At 45.5% G+C, this 26,448-nt stretch overlaps 1 protein-coding gene across 1 annotated transcript in view; it reads left to right on the forward strand.

Moving 5' to 3' along the window:
* The window catches only part of sirt2 (sirtuin 2 (silent mating type information regulation 2, homolog) 2 (S. cerevisiae)), a 37,599-nt gene that overhangs the window by 5,430 nt on the left and 5,721 nt on the right, over positions 1-26,448 (forward strand). The window contains exons 2-13 of the mRNA XM_087983926.1: positions 646-683; positions 2,581-2,629; positions 4,383-4,499; positions 7,137-7,178; positions 8,070-8,176; positions 9,744-9,800; positions 11,182-11,250; positions 12,935-13,064; positions 16,583-16,642; positions 17,562-17,617; positions 20,814-20,890; positions 25,939-25,990. Coding sequence (XP_087840052.1) covers positions 646-683; positions 2,581-2,629; positions 4,383-4,499; positions 7,137-7,178; positions 8,070-8,176; positions 9,744-9,800; positions 11,182-11,250; positions 12,935-13,064; positions 16,583-16,642; positions 17,562-17,617; positions 20,814-20,890; positions 25,939-25,990 — 854 coding nt within the window. The remainder of the gene's footprint in view (positions 1-645; positions 684-2,580; positions 2,630-4,382; positions 4,500-7,136; positions 7,179-8,069; positions 8,177-9,743; positions 9,801-11,181; positions 11,251-12,934; positions 13,065-16,582; positions 16,643-17,561; positions 17,618-20,813; positions 20,891-25,938; positions 25,991-26,448) is intronic.

The raw sequence follows: 26,448 nt of genomic DNA on the forward strand, positions 1-26,448 counted from the left end.
TTGAAGACGAGAGGGCACATTTTTAAGGTGAGAAGAGAAAGATTTAAAAATGACATGGGGGCAACTTCTTTACACAGGGAATGGTTCATGTGTGGAATGAACGACCAGAGGAAATGGTGGATACGCGTCCAGTTAGTACGTTTAAAAGACATTTGGATAAGTACATGAATAAGAAATGTTTGGAGAGATATGAACCAGGAGCAGGCAGGAGGGACTAGTTTAGTTTGGGATTATGGTCGGCATGGACTGGTTGGATCAAAAGGTCTGTTTCCGTGCTGTAGACTGTAGGTCGAGGTATGGGATGCACTGCCTGAAAGTGTGGTGGAGACTGGTTCAATCGAGGCTTTCAGCAGGGAATTATGTAAGCTGAAAAGTAAGGAGGTGCAGGGTGAAGGTGAGCATTAAGTGAATTACTCATTTGGAAAGTCAATGCAGATGTGTTGGGCTGAATGGCCGCCTCTTGCTCTCGAACAGTTCTGTGATTCTGGACCAGTATTGTTCCAGTTGATGTGATTGTGCAAGTGAATTGAGAAATCAGGCTGTCAATTCATTTTTATTCTGAAGCTAGTGGGTATGCCTTTAACCCCTTTAATTTACCTGTGATGCAAAATACTCATCTGAAATGTGTTTCTTGTCTTTCTTTAGCCTCAGAACCGAAAACAGGCGCTGACTCTGGAAGTGAGGTACCGAAACAGTATATTAATTTATTCTGGAATGCAGCTTATGGACTCTAGAATTTTGTAATTAATCCTGATCCCTAAAATATTCATTGTATTTCAATAGATAGACGGCATAGGTTTATATATTGAAATACAATGAATATCTTAGGGGTCAGGATTAATTACAAGATGAGGAGAGAGGAGAAAGATTTAAAACAGACCTAAAGGACAACTTTTTCACACAGGGGGTGGTGTGTGTATGGAATGAGCTGCCAGTGGAAGTGGTGGAGGCTGGTACAATTATAACATTTAAAAGGCTCTGGATGTAGGTTTGCTCACTGTGCTGGAAGGTTCACTTTCAGATGATTTGTCACCATACTCGGTAACATCTTCAGTGAACCTCCGGACGAAGCACTGCTGATGATTCCTGCTTTCTCTTTATATGTATGGGTTTCTTTGGGTTGGTTTTAAAAGGCATCTGGATAGCTACATGAATAGGAACGGTTGAGAGGGATATGGGCCAAGTGCTGGCAAATGGAACTAGATTAATTTAGGATATCTGGTTGGCATGGATGAGTTTGACCGAAAGGTGTCTTTCCATGTTGTACAGCTCAATGATTTGAGTCATAAGTTTGTACAATCTGATGTGGTGATTTTAAAGAAATAAAACTTGTCAGTGTACTCCAGTGGTAATTCCAAATTGATACCAAGCAGGTAAAGTGAAATTAGGGCAAATTACCAAGTATAAAGCAGCACCTTAAAGGAGGAGAGCGATGGAGAACTGATGAGTGTCAGGATCCAGGCAGCTGAAGGCTCAGCCATCAATGGTGCAGCGGCTAAAATTGGGGATGCTCAAGGGGCTGGGATTAGAGGAGTGCAGAGATTCGGGATGGTTGTGGGGCTGAAGGAGGTTCCAGAGAGAGGGAAGGGGGTGAGGCTTATGGAACATTCAGCCATGATCTAACTGAATAGCAGAGCAGGCTTGTGGAGGCACACTGCCCATTCCTGCTCCTATTCCTTACTTTCTAATGTAAACGAGGCTTTCTGTAGCCACTCCATTGGTGTCGGTAGGTCAAAACCTTGGAATCCCTGGTCCACCTACAGCACACGGACTGCAGCGGTTCAAGAAGGCAGCTCACCCCCACCTTCTCAAGGGGCAACTAGGAACGGGCAATAAATGCTGGGCCCAGCCAGTGATGCCCACGTCCCACAAATGAATAAAAACACACAGCCAGAAATCTTTGGGGCATTCTTGTCCTCGTGTTCTGGCCAACGGTTATACCTCAACACCCCATCACCTTAACTAAATAGGCTATCTGGTGACTTGTGTCATGACTGACTACATTTCAAAGACACATAACAGAAATGTGCTCCATGGTGTCGTGAGGGTGTGGAATATGCTGTCTAACTGCACTTTTCTTTTACTGCACAATGTTTTGCTGCAAATGGCCCCACCAACCCCACTTTTCTGCACTCTCCTATACCCCTTCGAGACCGAATGAAAAGTCTCATCCCAGTTGGGAAGCTCCTGCGGCAGTGCAGCCCACCTTCCCAATGGCACTGAAGTTGTAGGCGAGGTTGTGTGCTTAATGTCATGCCATTGAAAGGAAGATAGATCTGTGTTAGAAACAGTAAGTACAGGTAGTTCTACAACAACGCATCTTTTGTTAATGCAAATTGGCTGTAACATGATTGGATGAATAGTGAACACTCTCTGAAATGCAGACTTTTAAAGTCTCCTGGCAATAACACGATTATGTCACCAACGCTATTTGTATCACGTGATTTTTGTATAGCACAAGGTCACACAGGAACGCAACTTTCGGGTTCTGGAAGAAATACCTGTATGAGAGATGGGTTAGCATAGATTGTTCTAGTTAATTTACGACAGCAACTTTCAGCAGTTTTCTTTGTCTTTCAGAGCTCGGAGTCTCAAGGAGAAACGAGTGAGCCATCCCATGTTTCTGAAAGTACGTATGGTCTTTGTCAGTAGTGTCTCACTGACCTTTATTTTATTCAAATTTATCATTGTTTATTCCCCCGTTCTCTTCTTACCCTGTCTGAAGCTGTCCTCTTATTTTTGGAATATGTCAATACAGCACTCAATACGAGTGAGCTGCTGTATTGAGGCGAACCACATGTTATTTCTCAGGCTGGGCCAGTCACTAACATTCTCTTCAGCTTCTGATGGCATAGGTGGTGGTGTTGTGGGGATGTCGCTGGGCTAGTAACCAGGCGCTAAAGCTGTTTCAAAACCTACAAATCAGTTCTGAGGAAGGGTCCACCGGACTCAAAATGTTAACTCTGATTTCCCCAACACAGATGCTGCTAGACCTGCTGAGGTTTTCCAGCATTTTCTGTTTTTGTTCCTGATTTACAGCATCTGCAGTTCTTTTGGATTTTATTTAGATCTTTGACAAACCAGCACTGACGGAATGGGCTGAATGGCCTCTTTCAATGATTTAACCCCCCCCCCCCCACTATGTCTTGGCATAGACGCATATAATGGATTATCATTGACCATTCTGAAACGATAGTTTCTCACTTTCTTTGCCGTGAATTGCGATGATGTAACACGATTGGATGTGGACAGTGCCCCAGTGGTCACCAAGATTTGTTCACCACCTCCAAGTTAAACCCAGGAGTCGCAAGCTAAAGTCACATGAATCTTGTGAGCTGTGACTATTTAGACACAATGAAATCAATGAAATCAGTCTAGCGAGGGGGGACTGAACCTTTTGCTGCTCGTCACTTCGGGAAAAACAAGAGGCAACTCTTGAGCACAATCCTCTGCCCCAGTAGTGAGTTGACAGTCAATTTGTTTAATTATGTTTAGAATGGTGGGAGGTAGACTCATTTCATTCTTTCACGTGCTGTAGGTGATGGAGACCAGGCCAGCAATTGTTACTCCATCCCAAATTAATAATGAAATGAGTGGTTAGGCAAGGCAGTTCAGAGTGTACCACATCGCTGTGGGTCTGAAGTCTCATACATTCCAAACCTGACACGCATTTCCTTCCATAAAGGACACTTGTGAGCCAGATGGGCTTTTACAATAATCAGTGATAGTTTCAATGACAGTGACCACAAAACTAGCTTTATAACTCCACATTTTATGAGCTGACTGTGACATCAGCTACTGGGGCAAAATTTGTACCCACATCCTTGTACCATTAGTTGAGGCCTCTGGATTACTCATTCAGTGACAATACCACTAAGCTGCCATCTTCCTCCTCCCCTATTTGTGGTTAAGTAGGTTTGTATGAACTCTTGATTACTTGAAACAAAAGCAGAAGTTGCTGCAAAAGCTCAGTAGATCTGGCAGCATCTGTGGAGAGATGTCAGAGTTAACGTTTCAGGTCAGAAACAGGAAGGATCACAGAACTGGTTCTGACGAAGGGACTCCAGACCTGAAACATTAACTCTGATTTCTCGCCACAGATGCTGCTGAGTGAAGCTTATTTAACGGCCTTTTCAAACAGCTGAGTTGAGAGGGTGGTGCTGGAAAGGCACAGCAGGTCAGGCAGCATCCGAGGAGCTGTCCCTCAGATGCTGCCTGACCTGCTGTGTTTTTCCAGCACCGCATACTCGACTCTGCTCTCCAGCATCTGCAGTCCTCACTTTCTCCTTTTCAAAGAGCTGAGCCAGGCGTGATGGGCTGAATGGCCTCCTCCTGTGCTGGAATATTCTGTAATGTCTTACTCTCTGACCTTTTCTCTGCAGTGGATTTTCTGAGGAACTTGTTGTCGCGTTCACTCGATCTGCGCGAACGTCAACCTGAGAAGGTTTTGGAAGAACTTAGCATCGAAGGAATAGCAAAATACATCCTGAACAAAAAATGTAAGTTGTCAGTGAAATCGTGAGTATATTTTATGACCAGGATGTTATTTGGTTTTTGATTGTATTTCATGTTTTTTTTAAATTGGGAAAACAGCTTTTTTTTCTGCAGACTTTGCACTAATCCCCAATGTCAGTGATGAATTGGAATACTTTCAATAGCTATAACTTGCATTTGTATAGCCCTTTTAATGCAATGAACATCTCAAAACACATCGCAGGAACAATATAAAGCAAATATTGATATTGTGCCATGAAGGCAGACATTAGGACAGGTGACCAAATGCGTACCCACAGAGATTTGAAGCATCTTAAAGGAGGAGAGGGAGTTGGAGATGTTTCTGACGGGATTTTGAGAACTTGAGACGCTGGCTGCAGCACGCCTGACCACCAGTGGCACAGCGATTAATATAGAGATCACGCAAGAGCCTGGAATTGGGGAGTGCAGCAATCTTGATGGTTGTAAAGCTAGATGGGTAAGGAAGTCAAAGGCAAGGATAAGAATTTTAAAATGGAAGCCAAGTCAGACTGGGAGAAGGTAAATGCTGAGTAAAGCTGCCTCTAGTTTTCTGACGTAGTAATTAAAATCCCGGCCTTTGAGCCTCTAACTCTGCAATCGGGCCCTATTCAAGGAGCCTATGACTATGGGGGGTGCATTTGTAATATGGCTAGGCAGTTAGCTGATCAGCCTGTAAGTCTTTCCATGTCAGGCAGTACAAGTAGGACAGTCCCCTGGTTAACTGTGTTTGATATGAAATGGTGTTCCTCAACTACATCCTCTGATGATGGGCTAGCGACTTGTTCCAAAAAACGTCTAGCTGTAGAAGCAGCTTTGTCTGCCTCGTGTGGCACAAGAAGAGAGGAAGAGAAGAAGAAAGCTCCTTCTACTTTTTTCCAGTGAGGTGCTGCTGCCTTCGTTCAGAGGAGTTACCTCTGTGGTCGCTCTGATGTTTTAAATTTCCCAAGCTCCAGCCATCCCTCGAAGTGAAGCTTATTGTCACTGACCTCTCTTACAATGTGCATCATTTCTGCCTCTAGAGTGTGGTCAGGTACTAGCTCCCAGCTTCAGCAGCCAGTGGAGATAGCATTAGTGACATTTCCCTGGTTATCTTTTGCCTTCGTGGGATGTGGGTGCCAATGGCTAGGCTGCCATTAATTGCCCATCCCTTGTGTTATGGACAAAACCCCGTCAAAACATATTAAGAAGATAGCCTAGACCCTCACGATTTCTTATTTTAAAGGCAGATGCTAGATGTTGTGTTTTGGATGAAGTTCGATTGGTTAAACTGCCAGCTTGAAGCAAAACACACTTCATTCATACATTATTGTTAAAATACAACAAAGGGAAGAAGGAATTGGAAGAACCATTCTTGTGGAAAACTTAACAGAACAATAGATTATTTAACTACTAAACAGTAACTGCTCCAGTGCAGTAACATTCCATAAATTCCATTAACACACCCTTGGCAAACGGCAAATTCAGTAAAATAGATTATCTCCCATTTAGTTCCAGCAGCAGAATCATACAATCCCCACATTGTGGAACCAGGCCCCTCAGCCCAACAATCCACACCAATCGTCCGAAGAGTAACCCACCCAGACCCATTGCCTTACCCTACTATCCTACATTTACCCCTGAATAATGCACCTAACCTACACAAACCTGAATACTATGGTGCAATTTTGCATGACCAATCCGCCCTAACCTGCACATCTTTGAAAAAAAACATGAGAAATCTCTGACAGAGAGTAGCAGAGAGAGATGTCCTGCAGCTTCCAGGCTCTGCTTCCAGGCTCTGTTTCAAGACCCAGCAACAACAGCTACTGAAAACTCAAACTGGCTCTGTGGGAGCTTAACCACACCCATTCAGGCTGCTTCTATTGTTACAACATTTTTTTTAAAAGCCCAAGGTGCTTCAAGCTGGTAATTTTATTGGACCCACATTGACAGCTCTTGGACTCTGTCTTAAAACTGCTCATCAAAAAAAAACCATGACAAAATACACCTCTTAAAGCCAGGCCAAAAAAACACAGAATAAACTACACTCTTAAAGCCATAGTATCATCACAGTCGTTCCTCTGGAAACTGTTTGAGCTTTCTGATCCATTTCCAAGGACTTTTAAGAACCATCCTCATTGCTGTGGGTCTGGAGTTGTACGTAGGCCAGACTCTGGATAAAGATTACGGATTTCTTTCCCAAAAAGGGATTGGAGAACCGGCTGAATTTTTAATGACAATAGTTGCCTTTTATTTCAGCTTTTAATTCCAGATTTTAGTGAATTTAAGTTTCACCATTTGGCATGGGACTCGAACCTATGTTCCCCCAGAACTTTAAGCCGGGCCTTTGGATGACTGATCCAGTGACAGTACTGCCTCCCCTCGAACTATGAACTATGAACTCTCACTCTGCAGGAACTGAGTTGCAATTCCAGCCTTACCATTTCAAGTTGCACCATTTGACAGGAGGACCATTTCGTGATAACCAGTCAATAGCAGGCAATACGATAACACTCATATAACTTTAACCACATATCTTTATTAATCTTTTCTTCACGTTTTAAGGGACAAAAGTGAAGGAATATTATTTTAAGTGTTGACTCTTGGTTGAACTCTAAGATTTTTATTCAATTTCCTTTCAGGTGAGAAGATTATATGCATGGTTGGAGCTGGCATATCAACATGTAAGTGTGTGGCTTTCTGTAAACCAGTCTCTCCCAAAAAGAGGCTTCGAAGATTTATTCTCTCCTAATGGGGAGAGGGAATTGAGACTGAATTTCTAGGGTTTTGTGAATTGAAAAGAAAACCATGGATTGTGGCGAGGGCAGCACCTGTTACCCATCCCTAATAGTCTGTGAGCTGAGTGGCTTGCCTCACCATTTCAGAGGGCAGTTAACTACGTCACTGTGAGCCTGGAGTCACATGTAGGCCAGACAAGGGTTTCCATAATAATCGGGTTAGGATATCTGGTTGGCATGGATGGGTTGGATCGAAGGGTCTGTTTCTGTGCTGTACATCTGAGTGTATGACCCGAAACACTAACTTTGATTTCTCTCCACAGACGCTGCCTGACCTTCTGAGCTTTTCTAGCAATTTCTGTTTTCGTTTCTGACTTACAGCATCTGCAGTTCTTTCAGGGTTATTTTCAGTCAGATGATTAGTATCAGAGGATGCACAAACAGCCAAAATCGGAGGAGTGCAGAGATCTCCCAGAGCTGGCGGAGACTACAGAGATAGGAAAAGGGTGGGCAAGACTGAGGAGGGATTTGAAAACAAGAATAAAAATCTTCAAATTGAGCTACTGCCTGACTGAGAACTAGTGTGGATGTGCCTTCTCTTGCACATGTACCAGATGGTAATGGTAACAGTTCTGACGCAGAATCAAAGTTGCATTTTCACACCGGATCAGAGATTCTTCAATTTGAAGGCAGTTCAGTGTCGAGACAGCACCATCCTGCTCAAGAAAAGTGAAAGATCTGCTGATGCTGGAAGTCAGAATTCCAGTAGTTTCTGGTTTTTGGTTTTGTTTTATTTTTCTTCATGTTTTGTCTGTGTTTTCTCTTTCTCCTGTGCAGCGGCAGGGATCCCTGACTTCCGCAGCCCTGGTACCGGCCTCTATCACAACCTTCAGAAATACAACCTGCCCTATCCAGAGGCCATCTTTGAAACTGATTACTTCAAGGTGATTGTCGCTGCTTTTCCTGGATGTTAACAGTATCTGAGCGAGACAAGAAGATCACGGATGAGCTGTCAGTGCCTTACAAAAAGTGATTGGTATTATATCCTCAGTGGGGCTTAGTTAGTTCAGTTGGCTGGGCGGCTGGTTTTGTGATGCCAACTGTATGGGTTAAATTACTGCACCAGCTGATGTTACCATGACAGTCCCATCTTCTCAACCTCCTCCCTCATCTGAGGCACAGTGACCCTTGGGTTAAACTCTCGGTCGGTCGGTCTCTGTGTCTCGCTGTGTCTCCCCCGTTGATGTATGGGAAGCATTAGGATAGACTGCTATGTTTGATCACACACTCCTTAAACTCTACCTCCTTGACTAAGCTTTTGGTCACCTGACCTAATATCACTGTGTGAATTGAAGTCATGTTTCCTTGTATTTCTGCAGAAAGTGTTGCTACATTAAATCTACACAAGTTGTTTGCATTATAGTTTGGACTTCCATTGTCAGCCATTCCTCAATTGATCGCACTTTTGTCTCCAGGATCCAGGTTTGAATCACATGTTGTGTGATAGCTTGAGGACCCTGGAGCAACTTTGTGATGATGTAACGGAGCTGCTCCCCATCAGTAATTAATAGCACAGATTGGGCAGCATCAGAAAGGTAGAACAGGAACGTTAGGTGGAGTTCAGAAAATAGTCTCTTCATAATATCAGCGTCGGATTAGAACCTGGTATATCTGACTAACACCAAAGACTCTTACTGATGGCAATGTTTGCCAACATTCAAAAGAAGCCCAAGTCTGGAGTCAACTCTTGACCTTGCCTTTTATTTGGCAAGTCTGTCTTGAACCCAAACTCCTGCCTGTGGGTATCAAACCGCAAAACGAGCAATCCCGTTCCTGGGCTGGGATGGTCAAGGCTAACGTTTCAGTGCTTTACCAAGGGAGCACAACACTGTCAGAGGTACTGTCTTTCAGATAAAACTGAAGCCATGTCTGTTGGCTTGAGTGGAAGGGAAAAGACACCATGGCATTTTTGATGGAGAGTTGGGGCATTCCCCTTGGGGTCATGGCCAATATTTATCTTTCAGTCAACATCTCACAAATAGATTATCTGATCCTTATCGCATTACCATTTGTGGGAGCTTGTTCTATGTAAATTGGGCGTTGCATTTCCTGCATTACAATAGTGACTTCTAAAGTATTTCACCGACTCTGAGACTCTGATGTCGGATGATGTGAAAGCAATGCAAATTTTTTTTAAAAGCTGCTGGTATACAAAGCAATGTACTGGTGTGCCAATGAAGATACAGTATTGCATCTGTCATTCCATCCCATTATTCCTGTCACATCTTTGTCATCTAAGGAAGATGATGCTCAGGAAATTTCTGTTTTCGGGGAATGGAGGATGTATGGAGCAATTATTGTGATGTTATAGACTGGCCCTGTACTTTTGCTGCTTAGGGCAAGTTAAAGTTTCTCCATTGTAAGGAATTGAATACCCACGTGGCTGTGACTGCCAGTTGATGTCCTATGTTACTTTATTAATGTTTATGACATTGGTCTGTTACATTCCAGCAACACCCAGAACCGTTCTTTGCACTGGCGAAGGAGCTGTACCCCGGGCAGTTTAAGGTAAGGCTGTCATGTACGTAAGAATTTGCAAAATATATTTCAGTCAAACTCTCCCCTTCGAATCCACTTGAACCATTTCCAGACTAACCCAGGCTTATTCTTGCTCATTAACTGGAATAGAAATGACAAGTAGAAGTAGGCCATTTGGCCCTTTGAGTCTGTTCTGCGACTCATCCAACTCAGTAGCCTGTTCCCACATTTTCCCCCACATCTCTTTCGCCCCAAGTGCTATGTCCAACCACTCCTTGAGTTCATACAATGTTTTAGCCTCGACTGCTTTCTGTGGTAACAATTTCCACAGCTAATCACTCTGGGTGAGGAAAGGTTTCTTTATCTCAGTCCTAAATGCTTAGATTTGACCCCTCGCTCTGGTCTCCCTGGACTTGGGGACATCCTTCCTGCAACTGCTCTGTCCCATTCTCTTTGAATTTCATAGCTTTCTGTGAGATCGCCCCTGCTTCATTTTTCCAAACTGCAGTGAATATAGTCCAAACTGATTCAACCTCTCCTCATATGTCAGTCCCATCATCCCAGGAGTCAGTTGAGCAAATCTTTGTTGCACTCCCTCTATGAGGAGAACATCCTTCCTCAGATAAGGAAACCAAGGCTGCACGCAGTATTCCAGCTGTGACCTCAGCAAGGGCCTGCATAATTGCAGTAAGACATTAGTAGGGAGGTGATAGCCCCTTGTATTATCACTGGCCTGTTAATCCAGAGACCCAGATAATATTCTGGGGGTCCAGGTTCGAATCCCACCACGGCAAAGGTGGAATTTAAATTCAATAGATATCGAACACAGAGCATTACAGCGCAGTACAGGCCCTTCGGCCCTCAATGTTGCGCCGACCTGTGGAACCAACCTGAAGCCTATCCGTCACACACTATTCCATCCATGTGCTTATCCAATATCTGGATAAAGAATCTAATGACTATTATAAATCCATTGCCAATTGTGGGAAAAACCCATCTAGTTCACCAATGTCCTTTAGGGAAGGAAACTGCCATCCTTACCTGGTCTGGCCTACATGTGACTCCAGACCCATAGCAATAGGGTTGACTCTTAACTGCCCTCTGAGCAATTAGGGATGGGGCAATAAACGCCCTCACTCATCCTGTTAAAGAATAAAGAAAAGTTGCCGCTTCTATGTCTGTGAAGGTCACCATACCATTTGCTTCCTTTGCTGCCTGCTGGACCCGCAGGCTTACCTTCAGAAACCGCTGTACACCCAGGTCTGGTAACGCAGTCAGGATACTGCACTTTCACTCAGTGCTCCGTAAGCTAAGAACGTAAATCTTCAGTGTAACACAGGGGCAAACTGATCAAAGCACATTCCCCTTACGCTTTCTGTCTTCTTGAATAATGAACATATCTCTTCTGCAGCCCACCGTTTCCCATTATTTCATGCGGATGCTAAGGGACAAGGGACTGCTGTTACGATGTTACACACAGGTAGGCAGCACCACTGTCGACTATCTTATTCCTGTTTTTACCAATGGCTCACAAACTGGATGCTCTCCTAAAATAAAGCCATTGTGCGGGAGTTCTGAAATAAAAGTAGAAAGTGCACGAGTAGCTCAAGGACTGAAGTTACCAATGAAGAGGTCTATCAGACTTAAAACGTTAACTGTTTCTCTGCACGGATGCTGCCAGTCCTGCTGAGTTCCCCGGCGCTTCCTAGTTTTATTTAGATGTGAGAGTTCAAAGGGACAGGCATTCTGCGTCGACTTTCTCTCCCCCACTGGGAGTTTAGTACAGTAGCGGAGATGGAGTGTTACAGTTCACTTGGGGAGGCCATGTTGCTGTGACAGTCGGTAGGTTTTACAGGCATGTTGCAGTCTGGTGCTGTGGGCAGAGATGTTGGAGGCTCCAACTCTCTTTCCATGATACAGGAGCCTCTCCTGCTGCTCTGTGACAGAATACTGTAGTTTGCAGGTTGATCAACCTGTTTGCCCACTCTATGAACACACCTTCCTTTGCCAGCAACTCCTGGAGTGGGACTCTAATGTGGAGCTTCTGACTAAGAGGCAGGGGCACTACCCACAAGGGCCACAAGACCCAATTCAGTAACAGGGAGTCTAAGTGGAAAGCAGCAAATCGTGTGTGTTTCCCCCCCCTCCTGTTGCTTCTGAGTTGGCTGCCATCTTGTGGCCCAGCAGATAACTGATATCTTACTGCTGGCTCTAGTCCTAGCAAGTGGGTCCAAACAGATCATGAAAGTGTATTTGCCTAATTAACAGCTACTGGGGGAGACTTGTTTACCTGGCCTACAGAGCTGCTGGCAATCTGCACATGTCAGAAGCAGGCTTTGTGCAGAAGCATCCATTAAAGTGACCCCAGTGAGGGGTTGATTTCTGACTATTTATCTGACCTTGTGATATGCTAACTCCGCTTTGGGATGAAGTTAGATGGGAGCTGGTCACATTTTAACAAATATCCTGGGCAGTTTTGCTATGTGCCTTTACAATGTCATTAGACTATTTGCCCATGGGAGAGTCACATGCAAACCTCCCCACTTATCTTCATCTAACAAAACAGAAGTTGATGGGAAAGCTCAGCAGGTCTGGCAGCATCTGTGAAGAAAGATCGGAGGGACAGTGTGGATTTAATGGGCCGAATGGCCTGCTTCCATACTGTAGGGATATTATGATAATCTTTAATTTCTGGTGTTAATTAAGGGATAAAGATCGGTAGGTTCACTGGGCTAAACCCAAGAGAGTACCAAATGATTTTTGAGGCATTGACCTGAACAGGCAAACTGGGTTGGGTTTATTGTCTAATTTGGCAGTACAGCACTCCCTCAGTATTGGCCTGGCGTTTCAGTCTTGACTTTTATGCTCAAGCCCTGGAGTGGGATTTGAACCTAGAACCCAGTGAGTCAGAGGGGAGAGTGCTTCCCACTGAGCCACAGCTGACTCCAGAGCACAGGCAACTCATATCTGTGACTGTACCTTTCCCCTCTTGCCTGCTGTTTTATCACTTGAGATGTTGTCGAGTCACAGCTCCTTATTGCTATTGAGGGAGTGCAGTGACTTTGAAATTGGCCTCTGTTCCAACGGTCATGACTCTTGGGTGAAAGAACACTCTTCCTGGCATCGAACCTTTGTTGTTATTTTTCTTTAATGCTCTATTTTAGAACATTGACACGCTAGAACGTGTAGTTGGACTACAGGATGAGGACTTGATAGAGGCACACGGGACATTCTACACCTCCCATTGCACTAACCGCACGTGCAATAAGCTGTATAACTTGGACTGGATGAAAAGTAAGTCTGCCTTCCAACCAGAGTATCAGCATCATTATATTGTAGCCATGATATTGGGTCAGTAAACCAGTATTCACAAACTTTTCTGACAGCACTTCCTCAGCTCGGCACTGCATTGTCAACCTGGACTAACCATTCAAATCTCCAGAGTTTTTAAAAATATTATTCCTTCACAGGATGTGTTGGCTGGGACATTTGTTCTTGATCAGAGTGGTGCTGGAATAGCACAGCAAGTCAGGCAGCATCCAAGGAACAGGAAAATCGACGTTTCGGGCAAAAGCCCTTCATCAGGAATAGGGCTATTCCTGATGAAGGGCTTTTGCCCGAAACATGATTTTCCTGCTCCTCGGATGCTGCCTGACCTGCTGTGCTTTTCCAGCACCACTTTGATATAAACTCTGGTTTCCAGCATCTGCAGTCCCGCATCTGCAGTCCTCACTTTTGCCCATTTGTTGTTCTACGCTGATGGGGTTTGTAGGAAGTAAGAACACCTTTCCCCACTTTGAGCCTCCTGTGCTCTTTTATAAGATCATGGCTGAGCTGTCTCCACTTTCCAGCCTGTCCCCAACACCCTGGCCTATCGAGAATCTAGTCCCCTTGAGAAAGTGGCGGTAAGCCGCCTCCTTGAACCGTTGCAGTCTGTGTGGTGTAGAGGCACCCACAGTGCTCTTTGGAAAGGAGTTCCGGAATTCTGACCCAGCGACACTGAAGGAACGGTGATACATTTCCAAGTCAGGCTGGTGAGTGAGTTGGAAGGGACTTTGCAGGGGGTGGTGTTCCCATGTACCTGCTGCATTTATCCTTCTAGATGGTAGAGGCCACTGGTTTGGAAGGTGCTGATAAAGCAGCCTTGGCAAATTCCTGCACTGCATCTGGTGGATGGTACCATGTTGTCACCACGTGGGTGGGTGTTGCAGGGATTGAATGTTGACGCTGGTGGGATTGGTTACCAGTCAAGCAGGCTGCTTTGTGCTGAATGCTGTCCCATCCAGGCAGTAGAGGAGTAGTCCGAGCCTACAAGCTTCTCACTGCATTTGGACAGGTACGTGAATAGGAAAGAGTTGAGAGTGTGATGCTGGAAAAGCACAGCAGCTCAGGCAGCATCCGAGGAGCAGCAGAATTGACGTTTCGGGCAAAAGCCCCTCATCATCCGGAAGGAATAAGAAAGGTTTAGAGGAATATGGGCCAGATGCAAAGAAATTGGGTTAGTTTAGATTGGGAAACCTGGTCGGCATGGAGAAGTTGGGCTGAAGGGTCTGTTTCTGTGCTGTCTGACTCTGACTCTAAACTGGGCAAAGTCAGAAGTCACGCAATACCAGGTTATGGTCCAACAGGTTTATTTGAAATCATGAGCTTTTGAAGCAGTGCTTTGAAGCTTTGTGATTTTAAATAAACCCATTGGACTATAACCTGGTGTCAGAGACTTCTAACCTTGTCCACCCCAGTCGAACACCAGCATCTCCACATCAGGTCTACCTTCTAATTGGGGAGTGAGAGAGTGACTGTTACTGGTTTTTCCGAGCTGTTTGTAGAGGCAGCTTAGTACTATATCTAAAATAGTTAAACTTTTCAGTGAATCCTCAGCAAAACAGTCGTCAGGACTTGAAGCTTTCCTTATCTTGATTTTACTTCACAGATCAACCCTCACCATCAGTTGTAAGACTGAGACCGCAATGTTTGGGTGACTTGGTTATTTCTTAGGCCCTGTGCAATGATGAGCATAGTATTCACATCACAAGACACACCGCTGTGCAGTGTTGACTGTTGCACTGTTACAGTGATAGTTGTTGCCAGACTTGAGCTTTTCCAGCATTTTCTGTTTTAGTTACTGTGCAGTGTTAACTTTGAGCTCGCCTGAGTCGGCAGCTGACGGGACAAAACCACTTCCCAGCAATAGGTGGCGCTGCCATTAAAGAAAGTGATCTATTTAAGCCTCCCTTTTTCTGCTCTGTTCCCCTTCTCACATACAAAACTTGTTTTCACAGACCTGTCACTTGCCTTAATACGAACACAAAGGTACCTGGTTTTAATTGTATGTTGGTCTCTATTTTCATGGCTGCACATTACAATAACTAGCCTTTTGTACCATAATGATTACACTGTGTTTCATTGACTCTCAGGCACTTTCACACATCCAGCAGTCATGACAGGTGCTCTATGAATGCAAGTATTTTTTAACTCGGTTGTGACTTCAGGACGCCCCAAGGGTTTGAACGATTTAATGTCTCTTCTGTAAGAAGGCATCTCCAACATTGCGGCAATCCCTCAGTCTTGACCCTCTGATGATTCAGCACTCCCTCAGCACTGACTCTGCGACAGTGTGGCACTCCCTCACCACTGACCCTCCGACAGTGCGGTGCTCCCTCAGTCTTCACACTGACAGTGCCCGCTCACTCAGTGCTGACCCACTGACAGTGTGGCACTCCATCAGCACTGACCCTCTGACAGTGCGGCACTCCTTCAACGGTGACCCTTTGACAGTGCGGTACTCCTTCAGTGCTGACCACCTAACAATGCGGTACCACCTCAGAACTGACCCTCTAACAGTACAGCAGTCCCTCAGCACTGACCCTCTGAAAGTGCCCACTCCTCGGCGCTGACCCTCCGACAGTGCGGCGCTCCCTCGGCGCTGACCCTCCGACAGTGCGGCGCTCCCTCGGCGCTGACCCTCCGACAGTGCGGCGCTCCCTCGGCGCTGACCCTCCGACAGTGCGGCGCTCCCTCGGCGCTGACCCTCCGACAGTGCGGCGCTCCCTCGGCGCTGACCCTCCGACAGTGCGGCGCTCCCTCGGCGCTGACCCTCCGACAGTGCGGCGCTCCCTCGGCGCTGACCCTCCGACAGTGCGGCGCTCCTTCGGCGCTGACCCTCCGACAGTGCGGCGCTCCCTCGGCGCTGGCCATAAAATGCACAATGCTACCCCAGTCCTTGCATTTATATAGCACCTTATTGCCACTGAAGCAGATAAGGTAGTGAAAATAAAAGATCCCATGGTGCTGCTTCAATGAGATGTAGGATACGTTTCCCCGTTTACCTGGTTTTTAAAAATTCTTCCATGGTGCATGGGCCTTATTAGCAAGGCCAGCATTTATTAGCCCTGGACAGGGTGGTCTGCTCAGAGGGCTGTTAAAAGTTAAACACATCGTGAGAATGTGGAATCACATGTAGGGACATCCTGACTAAGTGAGGATGACAGATTTCCTTTGAACCGCTGATTGGTTTTAATGGCCACCAGTGGTCACCTCTTGATTTATCAACTGAATTTAGAGTGAACCAGATGCTGTGGAGGGATTTGAACCCATGAGCCCCGAGAATCGACACAAGCCCCTGGATTGCTACTCTAATGACATTACCGCTGAGCTGCCATCTCCAGACAAATTACCTTTTTTTCTTAGTTCCCTCTACTACTGTTGTCTGGCGCAGTAGTCTGTGATGTTTGATTGCAGCTTTATGATGTGCATTCAGTTGTTAATCTAATATCTCCCTCTTTTTTTTTTGTTTTGCTTAATCTGTCAAACAGCACAGATCTTCACAAAGCCACTGCCAAAATGCGAAGAGTGCAATTCTGTCGTGAAACCTGGTGAGTAAAATCGAACAAGGTGGAAGATGCTCTTGGTCAAATCTAAGCTCGCCACATCCGAACGTAGATGGTGGTGTTAACGGGCTGCTATATTCAGTGTGTTTCTTGGAAGAGGAGGAGACTGTTGAGTCCCTTGACTCAGCACTGTCATTCAAATACATTTTGACTATGGAGGGAAACGGGGATTCAACCAGAGTTCCTGATACTGAATCACAATCCAAACTGGGAATCTGAACCCATGCACGAGGGTGGAATCCTACAGTGATGCAATATCCTCCACAGTCACTGCCTCTGGGCATCCTTGGTTTCGATATGAATAGAGACCATCTGGACAAGATACCAGTAGGTTACAGGTGCTGACGACACACTGTCTTGTGCAAAAATCCTGCTCTGCATGAAGGAGAGGGATTATCGATGGGAAGATGAATATTAATACCATGTTGATATCATCTTATGGGCAAACTAATCGGTTCTGGGAGACGATACCAAACTATTTTTCCACAGTCTCATTTCCACTCTCATGGAGTTAGTTTCTGTCTCTCCTCTTCAGAATCTGGAACACATGGCACAGTTCCCAAAAAAAGTCATACCACGTTTGAAACATTAATGTTGTTTCTCGCTCCTTGGATGCTGCCAGAGCTGCTGAGTTTCTCCAGCACGCTCAGTTTTTACACATTCTGGGTCATTCCGCAGGGTATAAAGGGTGATTTATCGTCTGTGTCGTCTCAGGAAAATTGGTGTGCGCAAATAATGTTTCTCATTTCTACCACCCCATTCCTTGTCTCCCGTAGCCCAACAGAGACTCGTCATTGTCTCATCAAACTGGCTGTGAGAAACATGACATTAAAGTATGCCTCTGATTTTGGGAAAGGATCCTATTGTGTACTGAGTTTAATCCTTATTTCATTCCTCTAAATAGATATCGTGTTCTTTGGCGACAGTCTCCCCCAACGATTCTTTGCGACTATAGAGTCCGTAAGTACAGATGCCGATGGCATAATTGGTCCTGACAGTGAGTGGTTTTTAAAAAAAAAAAGTTAGAGTAGCAAATGCTGAGGCCACCGTGCTGCAGTCCGTTTGGTGTAGGCATGCCCACAGTGCTGTTAGCGAGGCAGTTCCAGGATTTTGACCCAGTAATGCTGAAATTTCCAAGTCAGAATGGTGAGGGAACTTGGGGCAGTGGTGTTCCCAACTATCTGCTCCTGTTGTCCGTTTTTTAGATGGTGGTGGTCATGGGTTTGAAATGTGCTGTAGAAGGTCTCTGGTGAGTTGCTGCAATGCATCTTGTGGTTGGCTCTTGCTGCTGCAAGCGTTGATGGTGGAGGCTGTGAACGTGTGTCAGTCAAGTGGCACTTTGACCTTCTTGAGTGTTGTTAGGGCTGCATTCATCCAGGCAGGTGGGGAGTGTTCTATCACACTCCCGACTTGTGTCTTGTAGATGCTGGATAGGTTTTTGGGAGTCAGGAGGTGTATTACTCGCTACAGGATTCCCAGCCTCTGACCTGCTCTTGCAACCATTGTCCGGTTCAGTTTCTGGTCAATGGTAAACACCCAGAATGGTGAAAGTGGGGGATTCAGCAATGATAATGCCATTGACTGTCAAACAAAAGGGTAATGGTTAGATTCTTTGTTGTTGGGAGTCTTGCTGTGTTTGGACATGGACGACAAAGGAGTCTCGATGGTGCTGAATATTGTGAAACCATCAGTGAACAGCCCCTATTCTGACCTTACGATGGAGAGCACCGTGATGGAGCAGCTGAAGATGATTGGGCCTAGAACACTACCATGCAGAAAGGGGTGCTTATGGCACAGTGTTAGTGTCCCTACCTCTGGACCAGGTGGCTTGGTTCAAGTCCCATAAGTGTATTACAACAACAGTGAGCAGATTAGTTAGGAAGGTATGTACCTGCAGAGATATCCTGGAGCTGAGCTGGCTGACCTCCAGCAATGACAACCGTCCAGCTTTGTGCTGAACCCATGGAGAGTTTTACCCCGAATTCCCATCGATTTGAAGAGGTCCTTGATGCCACACCCAGTCAAATGTGACCTTGATGTTGAGGGCAGACCCTCCGACCTCGATTGTGAGCAGGAAATCTGCGGTCCTTCCAATCGGAAAAAACAGCAGATTTCTCACCAAAGTGGCCGGAACTACAGAAAAAAAAAGAGGAGTGAGGATCCATTGAGTTACAGTAATTCAAGTTCTGATGAAGAATGAGCAATGTTTCAAAACTTGCCCAGCAAGTTCCCTTGAAATGATTGGACACAGGAAGCAGCCAGTAAATGATGCACGATTAGCGATGAGTTTTAAGACATGTTTGAGGTCACTTTGTGTTCGTATGAGGTTGAAAGGTCTATTATTAGTTCTTCAAAAAATCTGTTGCAACATCATCTCCTGGTCTATTGTAAGGGCGTATTGGACTTTGTTACAGGAAAACATGACAATTATCTTAAATTACTTTTCTCTGCCTGTTAGATTAGATTACCTACAGCGTGGAAACAGGACCTTCAGCCCAACCAGTCCACACCGACCCTCTAGAGAGTAACCCACCCAGACCCATTCCCCTACATTTACCCCTGACTAATGCACCTAACACTATGGGCAATTTAGAATGGCCAATTCACCTGACCTGCACATCTTTGTGAGTGTGGGAGGAAACCGGAGCACCCGGAGGAAACCCACGCAGACACTAGGAGAATGTGCAAAGTCCACACAGACAGTCGCCTGAGGCTGGGATCTAACCTGGGACCCTGGTGCTGTGAGGCAACAGTGCTAACCACTGAACTACCGTGCTGCCTATTTATATTATTCTGTTCATTCATTCACGCCATGTGGGTGTCACTGACTAGGCCACCATTTATTGCCAATCCCTAATCGTCCTTGAGAAATGAGTTGCCTCCTTGAAAGTCCACTTAATGTGGGAACATCCACAGAGCTCTCGGATAGAATAAATGCCTTCAGAATGTTGAACATATCCATTAACTCTTCCAGTAAACCTATCTGCATTAAAGAGGACTGATTGTGGATAGATTCTGTTGTGTTCATTCCAAACTCTACTTCCTGTCACCAAGTCCCATTTACCCTAGAGCCTCATGCTTGCTAACCTACTGGGTTTCTCATTAAGCAAGACCTCGGTTTTTAAATTCTTCTATGGGCTGTCACTCCACCCAAATCCCTGTGACCTCTTCCACCCATCCCTCCAGGATTTCTGCACTCCCCTTGAGGACTCTGTGAGCCCTTGTCTAATTATCAGTCCCACCCCAGACTGCCTTTCGCCTGAAGTTCACACGAAGCATCTCCAGGAGGATCGGCCTGGAGTGTCCAGGAATTAAAGGTCAATTTCGAGGACACTGTTGGGTGCGAACCTGGAGGAAATCCAAAGCATTGTGGGAAAAACTTTGGCTGTTCCCCTCGAGCATTTCTCTTCACCAGGATTAAGATGGCTGTGGGATGTTTGGGTAATGGATGGGGGTGCAACATATATGATGAAGTTAAAAATCTCAGAACACCAGGTTACAGTCCAACAGGTTTATTTGGAAGCGCTGCTCCTTCATCAGCTGGTTATGGTGTATAATATTGTAAGACAAAGAATTTATAGCAAAAGATTACAGTGTCATACAGTGATATATTGAACAAACCTGGATTGTTAAGTCTTTCATCTTTTAGAATGCAGGTTTTGGTTCATTAATATGTAAATCCCAGAACTACTTATAAGTCACCTCCACAACATGTACAATGAAACCTCCAGGAATAGATTTAATCCCAGTTGGCACCCCTGTTGATTACAGCTTGCTACCCAAACTCCTGCTTTAATTAAAGCTTTCAAGTGGCGGCCTTGAGGAAAGATCGTCAAAGCCGTGTGCTTTACCCAGAGTATGTTTCATCGTGGCGGGTGAATATTAGTGAAACATTCTGTGGTTACTCGTTTCCAGGATGTCCAACATGGGAACTCCACTCACTCACTTCCCACTAACCAATGATCACCACAATGCCACCACATTTAAACACCAGCTCCTGATCCTTGCATTCAACATACAAGTGTATTTTTAACTTCACAAGGCAATTGCCTGTTTTGAGTGTGCAACTACATTGACAAGCAAGAATTAGGCGCGTTGTTTATGAACATGTACTCTTCCACTTCTGTTTTAATGAGCACTTTTGTTTTCTGTTCAGGATTTTCCAAAGTGCGACCTCCTCATCATCATGGGCACCTCCCTGCAGGTGCAACCATTTGCGTCTCTTGCCAGCAGGTCTGTGTGGGTTTTTCCAGGTTCCGGAGGAGAGGCAGTGGAGGTGGGATGGGGGGGCGTGGGGCGGAGCGGGGCATTTGAGGGGTGATAGTGGTGGAGGAAAATGCTGTAAGTAACAGGTTTAAAACTAAGAAACATGCTGCAGAGAAATCTGTAGCACTGATGGGTGACAGTGTGCTTTAAAAGTTATGGAAGCGTGAGGTTAGATCCAGATTATCCATGGTTTGATTGAATGGTAGTGAAGGGCTGAATGGCCTCCTCCTGTAGTGAAAACCCAGCATCTAACTCACTGCCCATAGCTGTTTTGATGAAAGATTTCTATTTCAAATGTTGCCCGAGAGTCAGAGAGGTGTACAGCACAGAAACAGACCCTGTGGTCCAATTTGTCCACACCGACCAGATATCCGAAATTAATCTAGTCCCATTTGTCAGCACCTGGTCTATATCCCTCTAGACCCTTCTTATCCATGTACCCATCCAGATGCCTCTTAAATGTTGTAATTGTACCAGCCTCCACCACTTCCCCTGGCAGCTCATTCCAAAGATGCACCACCCTTGCCCCTTGGATCCCTTTCAATTCTTTCCCTTCTCACCTTAAACCAGTGTTCTCTAGTTTTGGGCCCCACTACCACAGGAAAAGACCTTGTCTATTCCCCCTATCCATGCCCCTCATGATTTTGTAAATCCCGATCATCCCTCCACCTGTGAACACTCCAGAGAAAATAGCCCGCCTTTTCAGCCACTCTCTATAGCTCAAACCCCAATAATGTTCTTGTAGATCTTTTCTGAACCTTTTCAAGTTTCACAACACCTTTCCTATAGCAGGGAGACCAGAATTGGATGCAGTATTTCAAAAGTGGCCTAACCACTGTCCTGTACAGCTGCAACATGACATCCCAACTCCTGTACTCAATACTCTGACTGATAAAGGAAAGAGTCTCAAACACTGCCATCATGAGCTGTGAGGTCTATTTTGGACACTGGTGATTCTGCATTTTCAAGTTTCCCCATTGCTCACACTTTATAATCCTGTGGTTTTAAACAGAGCCCTGGCGCTGAACGTAGTTCTTAATCCATAATGTAACATCATGTAGTGTAAAAACAAATCGCTGCCAGGTCACAATCCTGGGGCTGGTCCACTTAAACAGCACGATGGGAGCATCTTCACACAGGGGATGGCGACATAACGGGACCATCGGTGGTTTTTAGTAATTCAGAGCCCCAGGTTAATAACTCTGGCTGTGGGTTCAAATCCCATTGTGGCCTAGCGAACAATGGAATGAATTGAAAGCCAGTCTAGATTTAGAACCGAGGAGTCTTGTGGCACAGTGATAGTGTCCTAATGAGCTTGATGGCCTGGGTTCAAGTCCCACCTGCTCCAGAGGTATGCAGTAACATTTCTGAACAGGTATCCTTACCCAGTCATTAGATTCTAGATCAGCGTGGGGTAGGTCATGTGCAAGGGTGAAATGCAGCCCCAACCAATCCAGGAGCAGCACTGACGTCTGTCCTTAGCCCTGCTCCATACTCTCAACATTGTGTTTGGCTCTGAACTGTCCCTCTGATAAACACTTAGCTCTGCAAACTCTGCAGAAAAGCCAAGCCAGATCAATTGTAGCAGGGCCAAAGAGGTACCTCGCCAACACTTTCCCAGTGGCATTCTGGGATAAAAACAGAACATGCTGGAGAAACTCAGCAGGTCTGGCAGCATCAGTGGAGAGAAAACAGAGTTAACATTCTAAGTCTGCTATGATTCTTTTTACAAGTCTGATATGACTCATCCTCTGCAGAGGCACCTTCCCCTCCCACTGCAGGAATTGTGAAACCTGCGCCAACACCTCCCCCCTCACCTCCATCCAAAGCACCAAAGGAGCCTTCCACATTCATCAAAGTTTCACCTGCACTTCCACACGTCATTTATTGTATCCGTTACTCTCAATGCAGTCTCCTCTACATTGGGGAGACAGGACGCCTTCTTGCAGTGCGCTTCAGAGAACATCTCTGGGACACCCGCACCAACCCATCCCACCATCCCGCGGCTGAACATTTCCACTTCCCCTCCCACTCTGCTGCGGACATGCAGGTCCTGGGCCGCCTCCATCGCCACTCCCTCACCACCCGACGCCTGGAGGAAGAATACCTTATCTTCCATTTCGGGACCCTCCAACCCCAGGGCGTCAATAATGACTTCACCAGTTTCTTCATTTCCACTGCCCCTCCTTACCCCAGTTCTAACCTTCCAGCTCAGCACCACCCTCATGACCCTGTCCCACCTGTCAATCTTCCTTCCCACCTATCCACTCCACCCTCCTCTCTGACCTATCACCTTTACCCCCACCTCATCTACCTATTGCACTCTCAGCTACCTTCCCCCAAGCCCCACCCCTCTCCCATTTACCTTTCCACCCCCAAGGCTCCCAGCCTCATTCCTGATGAAGGGCTTCAGCCCGAAACATTGATTCTCCTGCTTCTCGGATGCTGCCTGACCTGCTGTGCTTTTCCGGCACCACTCTAAGCTTCACTCTGAAGAAGTCATACTGTGCTCGAAACATTATCTCTGTTTCTGTCTCAGTAGATGTTGCCTGACCTGCTGAATTTCTCCAGCGCTTTTGTTTTTCAGATTTCCAGCATCTGCAGTAATTTGCTTTGACTTGAGGCATTTATGGACAGATAGTGATGCCCACATTAAATTTTAAAGAGTTAAAAACACAGACTGTAGCATGAAACCCATAAGAAAGTGGCCACTTAATACAACCTAACGTTGACCTTGACTCCATTTTCCTGCATGTTTCCCATAATTCTTGACCCATTTGTTAACCAAAGGTCTATCTGACTCAGCAATTGCACCGCGATGGATGGTGGATATTTAAACTGAAATAAATAAATAGTCTAGAATATAAGGTTAGATGTGGTGATGCTGACCATGAAACTATCACTGCTTGTTGTAAAGGTCTGACTTTGTTCACTAATGTCCTTTGGGGAAGAGTCCTTTTACCTCTTGTCGTAAAGGCTGATTTGTTTCACCTTCTGGGTGGCTGTATTTATAACGCCATGTTCTTTTGATCAACCTGTCCAGCTACCCTAAACGCTTATGCTAATGAGAGGAGTTAGTGGCATATTCATAATATCACTGGGCCAGTAATCCAAGTGTATGTTCTGGGGAGCTAGTGCACTTTCAGTTCAATTAATAACCACAGAATGATAAAGCCAGTCTCTGTGATGGTGACCACGCCAACTATCCCTAGTTATTATAAAAACCCTTCTGGTTTATTCATGTCCTTTCGGAAGGAAACCTGCCATCCTTACCTGGTCTGGCCTACGTGTGACTTCAGACCCTCGACAATCTGGTTGACTCTCAACTGCCCTCTGAAATAGCCGAGCAGGGCACTCCATTTAAGAGCAGATAGAGACATGTGCTGGCCTCGCCAATGATGCCCATGTCCCATGAAAGAATTTTCTTTTAAATTCTCAGGAAATGCTGGAGAAACTCAGCAGGTCTGGCAGCAGCCCAGGAGAGAAACAGTTAAATCTGGTGTGACTCTCCTGAAGAGAGCAGACATAGAACAACACAGTGCAGAACAGGCCCTTCGGCCCTCTATGTTGTGCTGACTCGTGAACTATTCTCAGCTCGTCCTCCTACACTATCCCAACATCATCCATGTGTTTATCTAAGGATTGTTGAAATCTCCCTAATGTGGCTGAGTTAACTACATTGGCAGGTAGGGCAACCCACACCCTTACCACTGTCTAAGTAAAGAACCTGCCTCTGACATTTGTCTTAAATCTATCACCCCTCAATTTGTAGTTTGCCCTCTTGTACAAGCTCACGTCATCATCCTAGGAAAAAGACATTCACTGTCCACCCTATCTAATCCTCTGATCATTTTGATTGTCTCTATCAAATCCCCTCTTAGTCGCCTTCTTTCCAATGAGAACAGACCCAAGTCTCTCAGCCTTTCCTCATAAGACCTTCCCTTCACATCAGACTACATCCTCGTAAATCTCCTCTGCACCTTTTCCACTTCCTGAAATATAGCAATCACAAGTGTACACAATATTCCAAGTGTGGTCGCACTAGCGTTTTGTATAATATTGCGGCTCCGGAACTCAATCCCTCTACAAATGAAACCTAACACACCATATGCCTTCTTAACATCACTATCAACCTGGGTGACAACTTTCACGGATCTACGTATGGACTCCAAGATCCCTCTGCATATCCACACTAGCAAGAATCTTTCCAGTACTCTGCCTTCCTGTTATTCTTCCCAAAGTGCATCACCTCACATTTAGCTGCATTGAACTCCATTTGCCACCTCTCAGCCCAATTCTGCAGTTTATCTAAGTCCTCCTGCAATCTGTAACATTCTTCCAAACTGTCCACTACTCCACCGACTTTAGTGTCATCTGCAAATTTACTAATCCATCCACCTATGCCTGCGTTAAAGTCGTTTATAAAAATGATAAACAGTGGTGGTCCCAAAATAGATCCTTGTGCCACACCACTAGTAACTGGACCTGCCGTGTTTCTCCAGCATTTTCTGAGCTATGCTTGTCCATTAAACAAAGACACTGAAACTGTACACCGCCTTCTTAAAAGAGTGGCTGGTGATGGGGAAGTCAGTGCTGGCATTCCAGGGGTCCTTGTGGTTCACTAATGGTGTCCAGGTTGAAATCTCATTCCAATTCTGAACAGATTGATCATAAAGGTATAAATGCTGATATTTCTGGTGATGCCCACAAACACTGATGGATGTTTTTAAAAGCCAGCACCACCCAGCCTGAGGTGAGCCATTACTGAGAATGAGGAGTCTGGCTCCGTAAGATTCCGCAAGCTTCAACTGAAGCTTCTCTCATGGTATTTGATCAGAGAGTTCTCGAAGATATGCACTGCTTCCCACAGAGATGACTTAATCGCTTGAAATAGATCTGATTGGAGAGTGTATTGCTGCTGCTGCTAGTGACACTACAGGATGTTGGGATGTTATAAGCGTGCTGTGGTTCACCAGGGTATTGTGCTAATGATGTTCTCTTCCTCTCTCACTCAGGGTGTCTGACACAACACCCAGGCTTCTCATTAACAAGGAAGTCAGTCAACAGGTGGGTACCAGGACTAAAAACGCTCCAGCGGAGCCATTTTCCAACTTCACTCACTAACCTTGTATTAACTCTATCCTAGCACCAATCACATACTGAAAACTTAAAAGTGTACAGTAATATAGTGGCTAGAGAGACAGAGAGATTTTGCACTTATATCGCACATTTCATAACCTCAGAGTACAGCAAAGTGTTTCACAGCCTGGTTTTGAACTGTTGCATGTTGGGAAATGGCACCACTGGTTTGTGCACAGTAAGGTCCCAAGAATATCAATGCTGCAATGATTAGATAAGTCTATGTCTAACTATTGGACCACGACACTCTGGCCATCTGCCCTGTGTTCCTTTGAACAATGCTCCTGGGATCTTTAGGAGCTGCCTAAAAGACCGAATAGGACCTCAGGTTAGCATTCTGTCCACAGGTACAGTACAGTGCTCCCTCCCTGCTTGCCTGGAGCTGT

This window comes from Chiloscyllium plagiosum, unplaced genomic scaffold, assembly GCF_037043375.1.
Source record: "Chiloscyllium plagiosum isolate Xiang-an unplaced genomic scaffold, Cpla_swu_hap1 HiC_scaffold_47, whole genome shotgun sequence".
NCBI lineage: Eukaryota > Metazoa > Chordata > Chondrichthyes > Orectolobiformes > Hemiscylliidae > Chiloscyllium > Chiloscyllium plagiosum.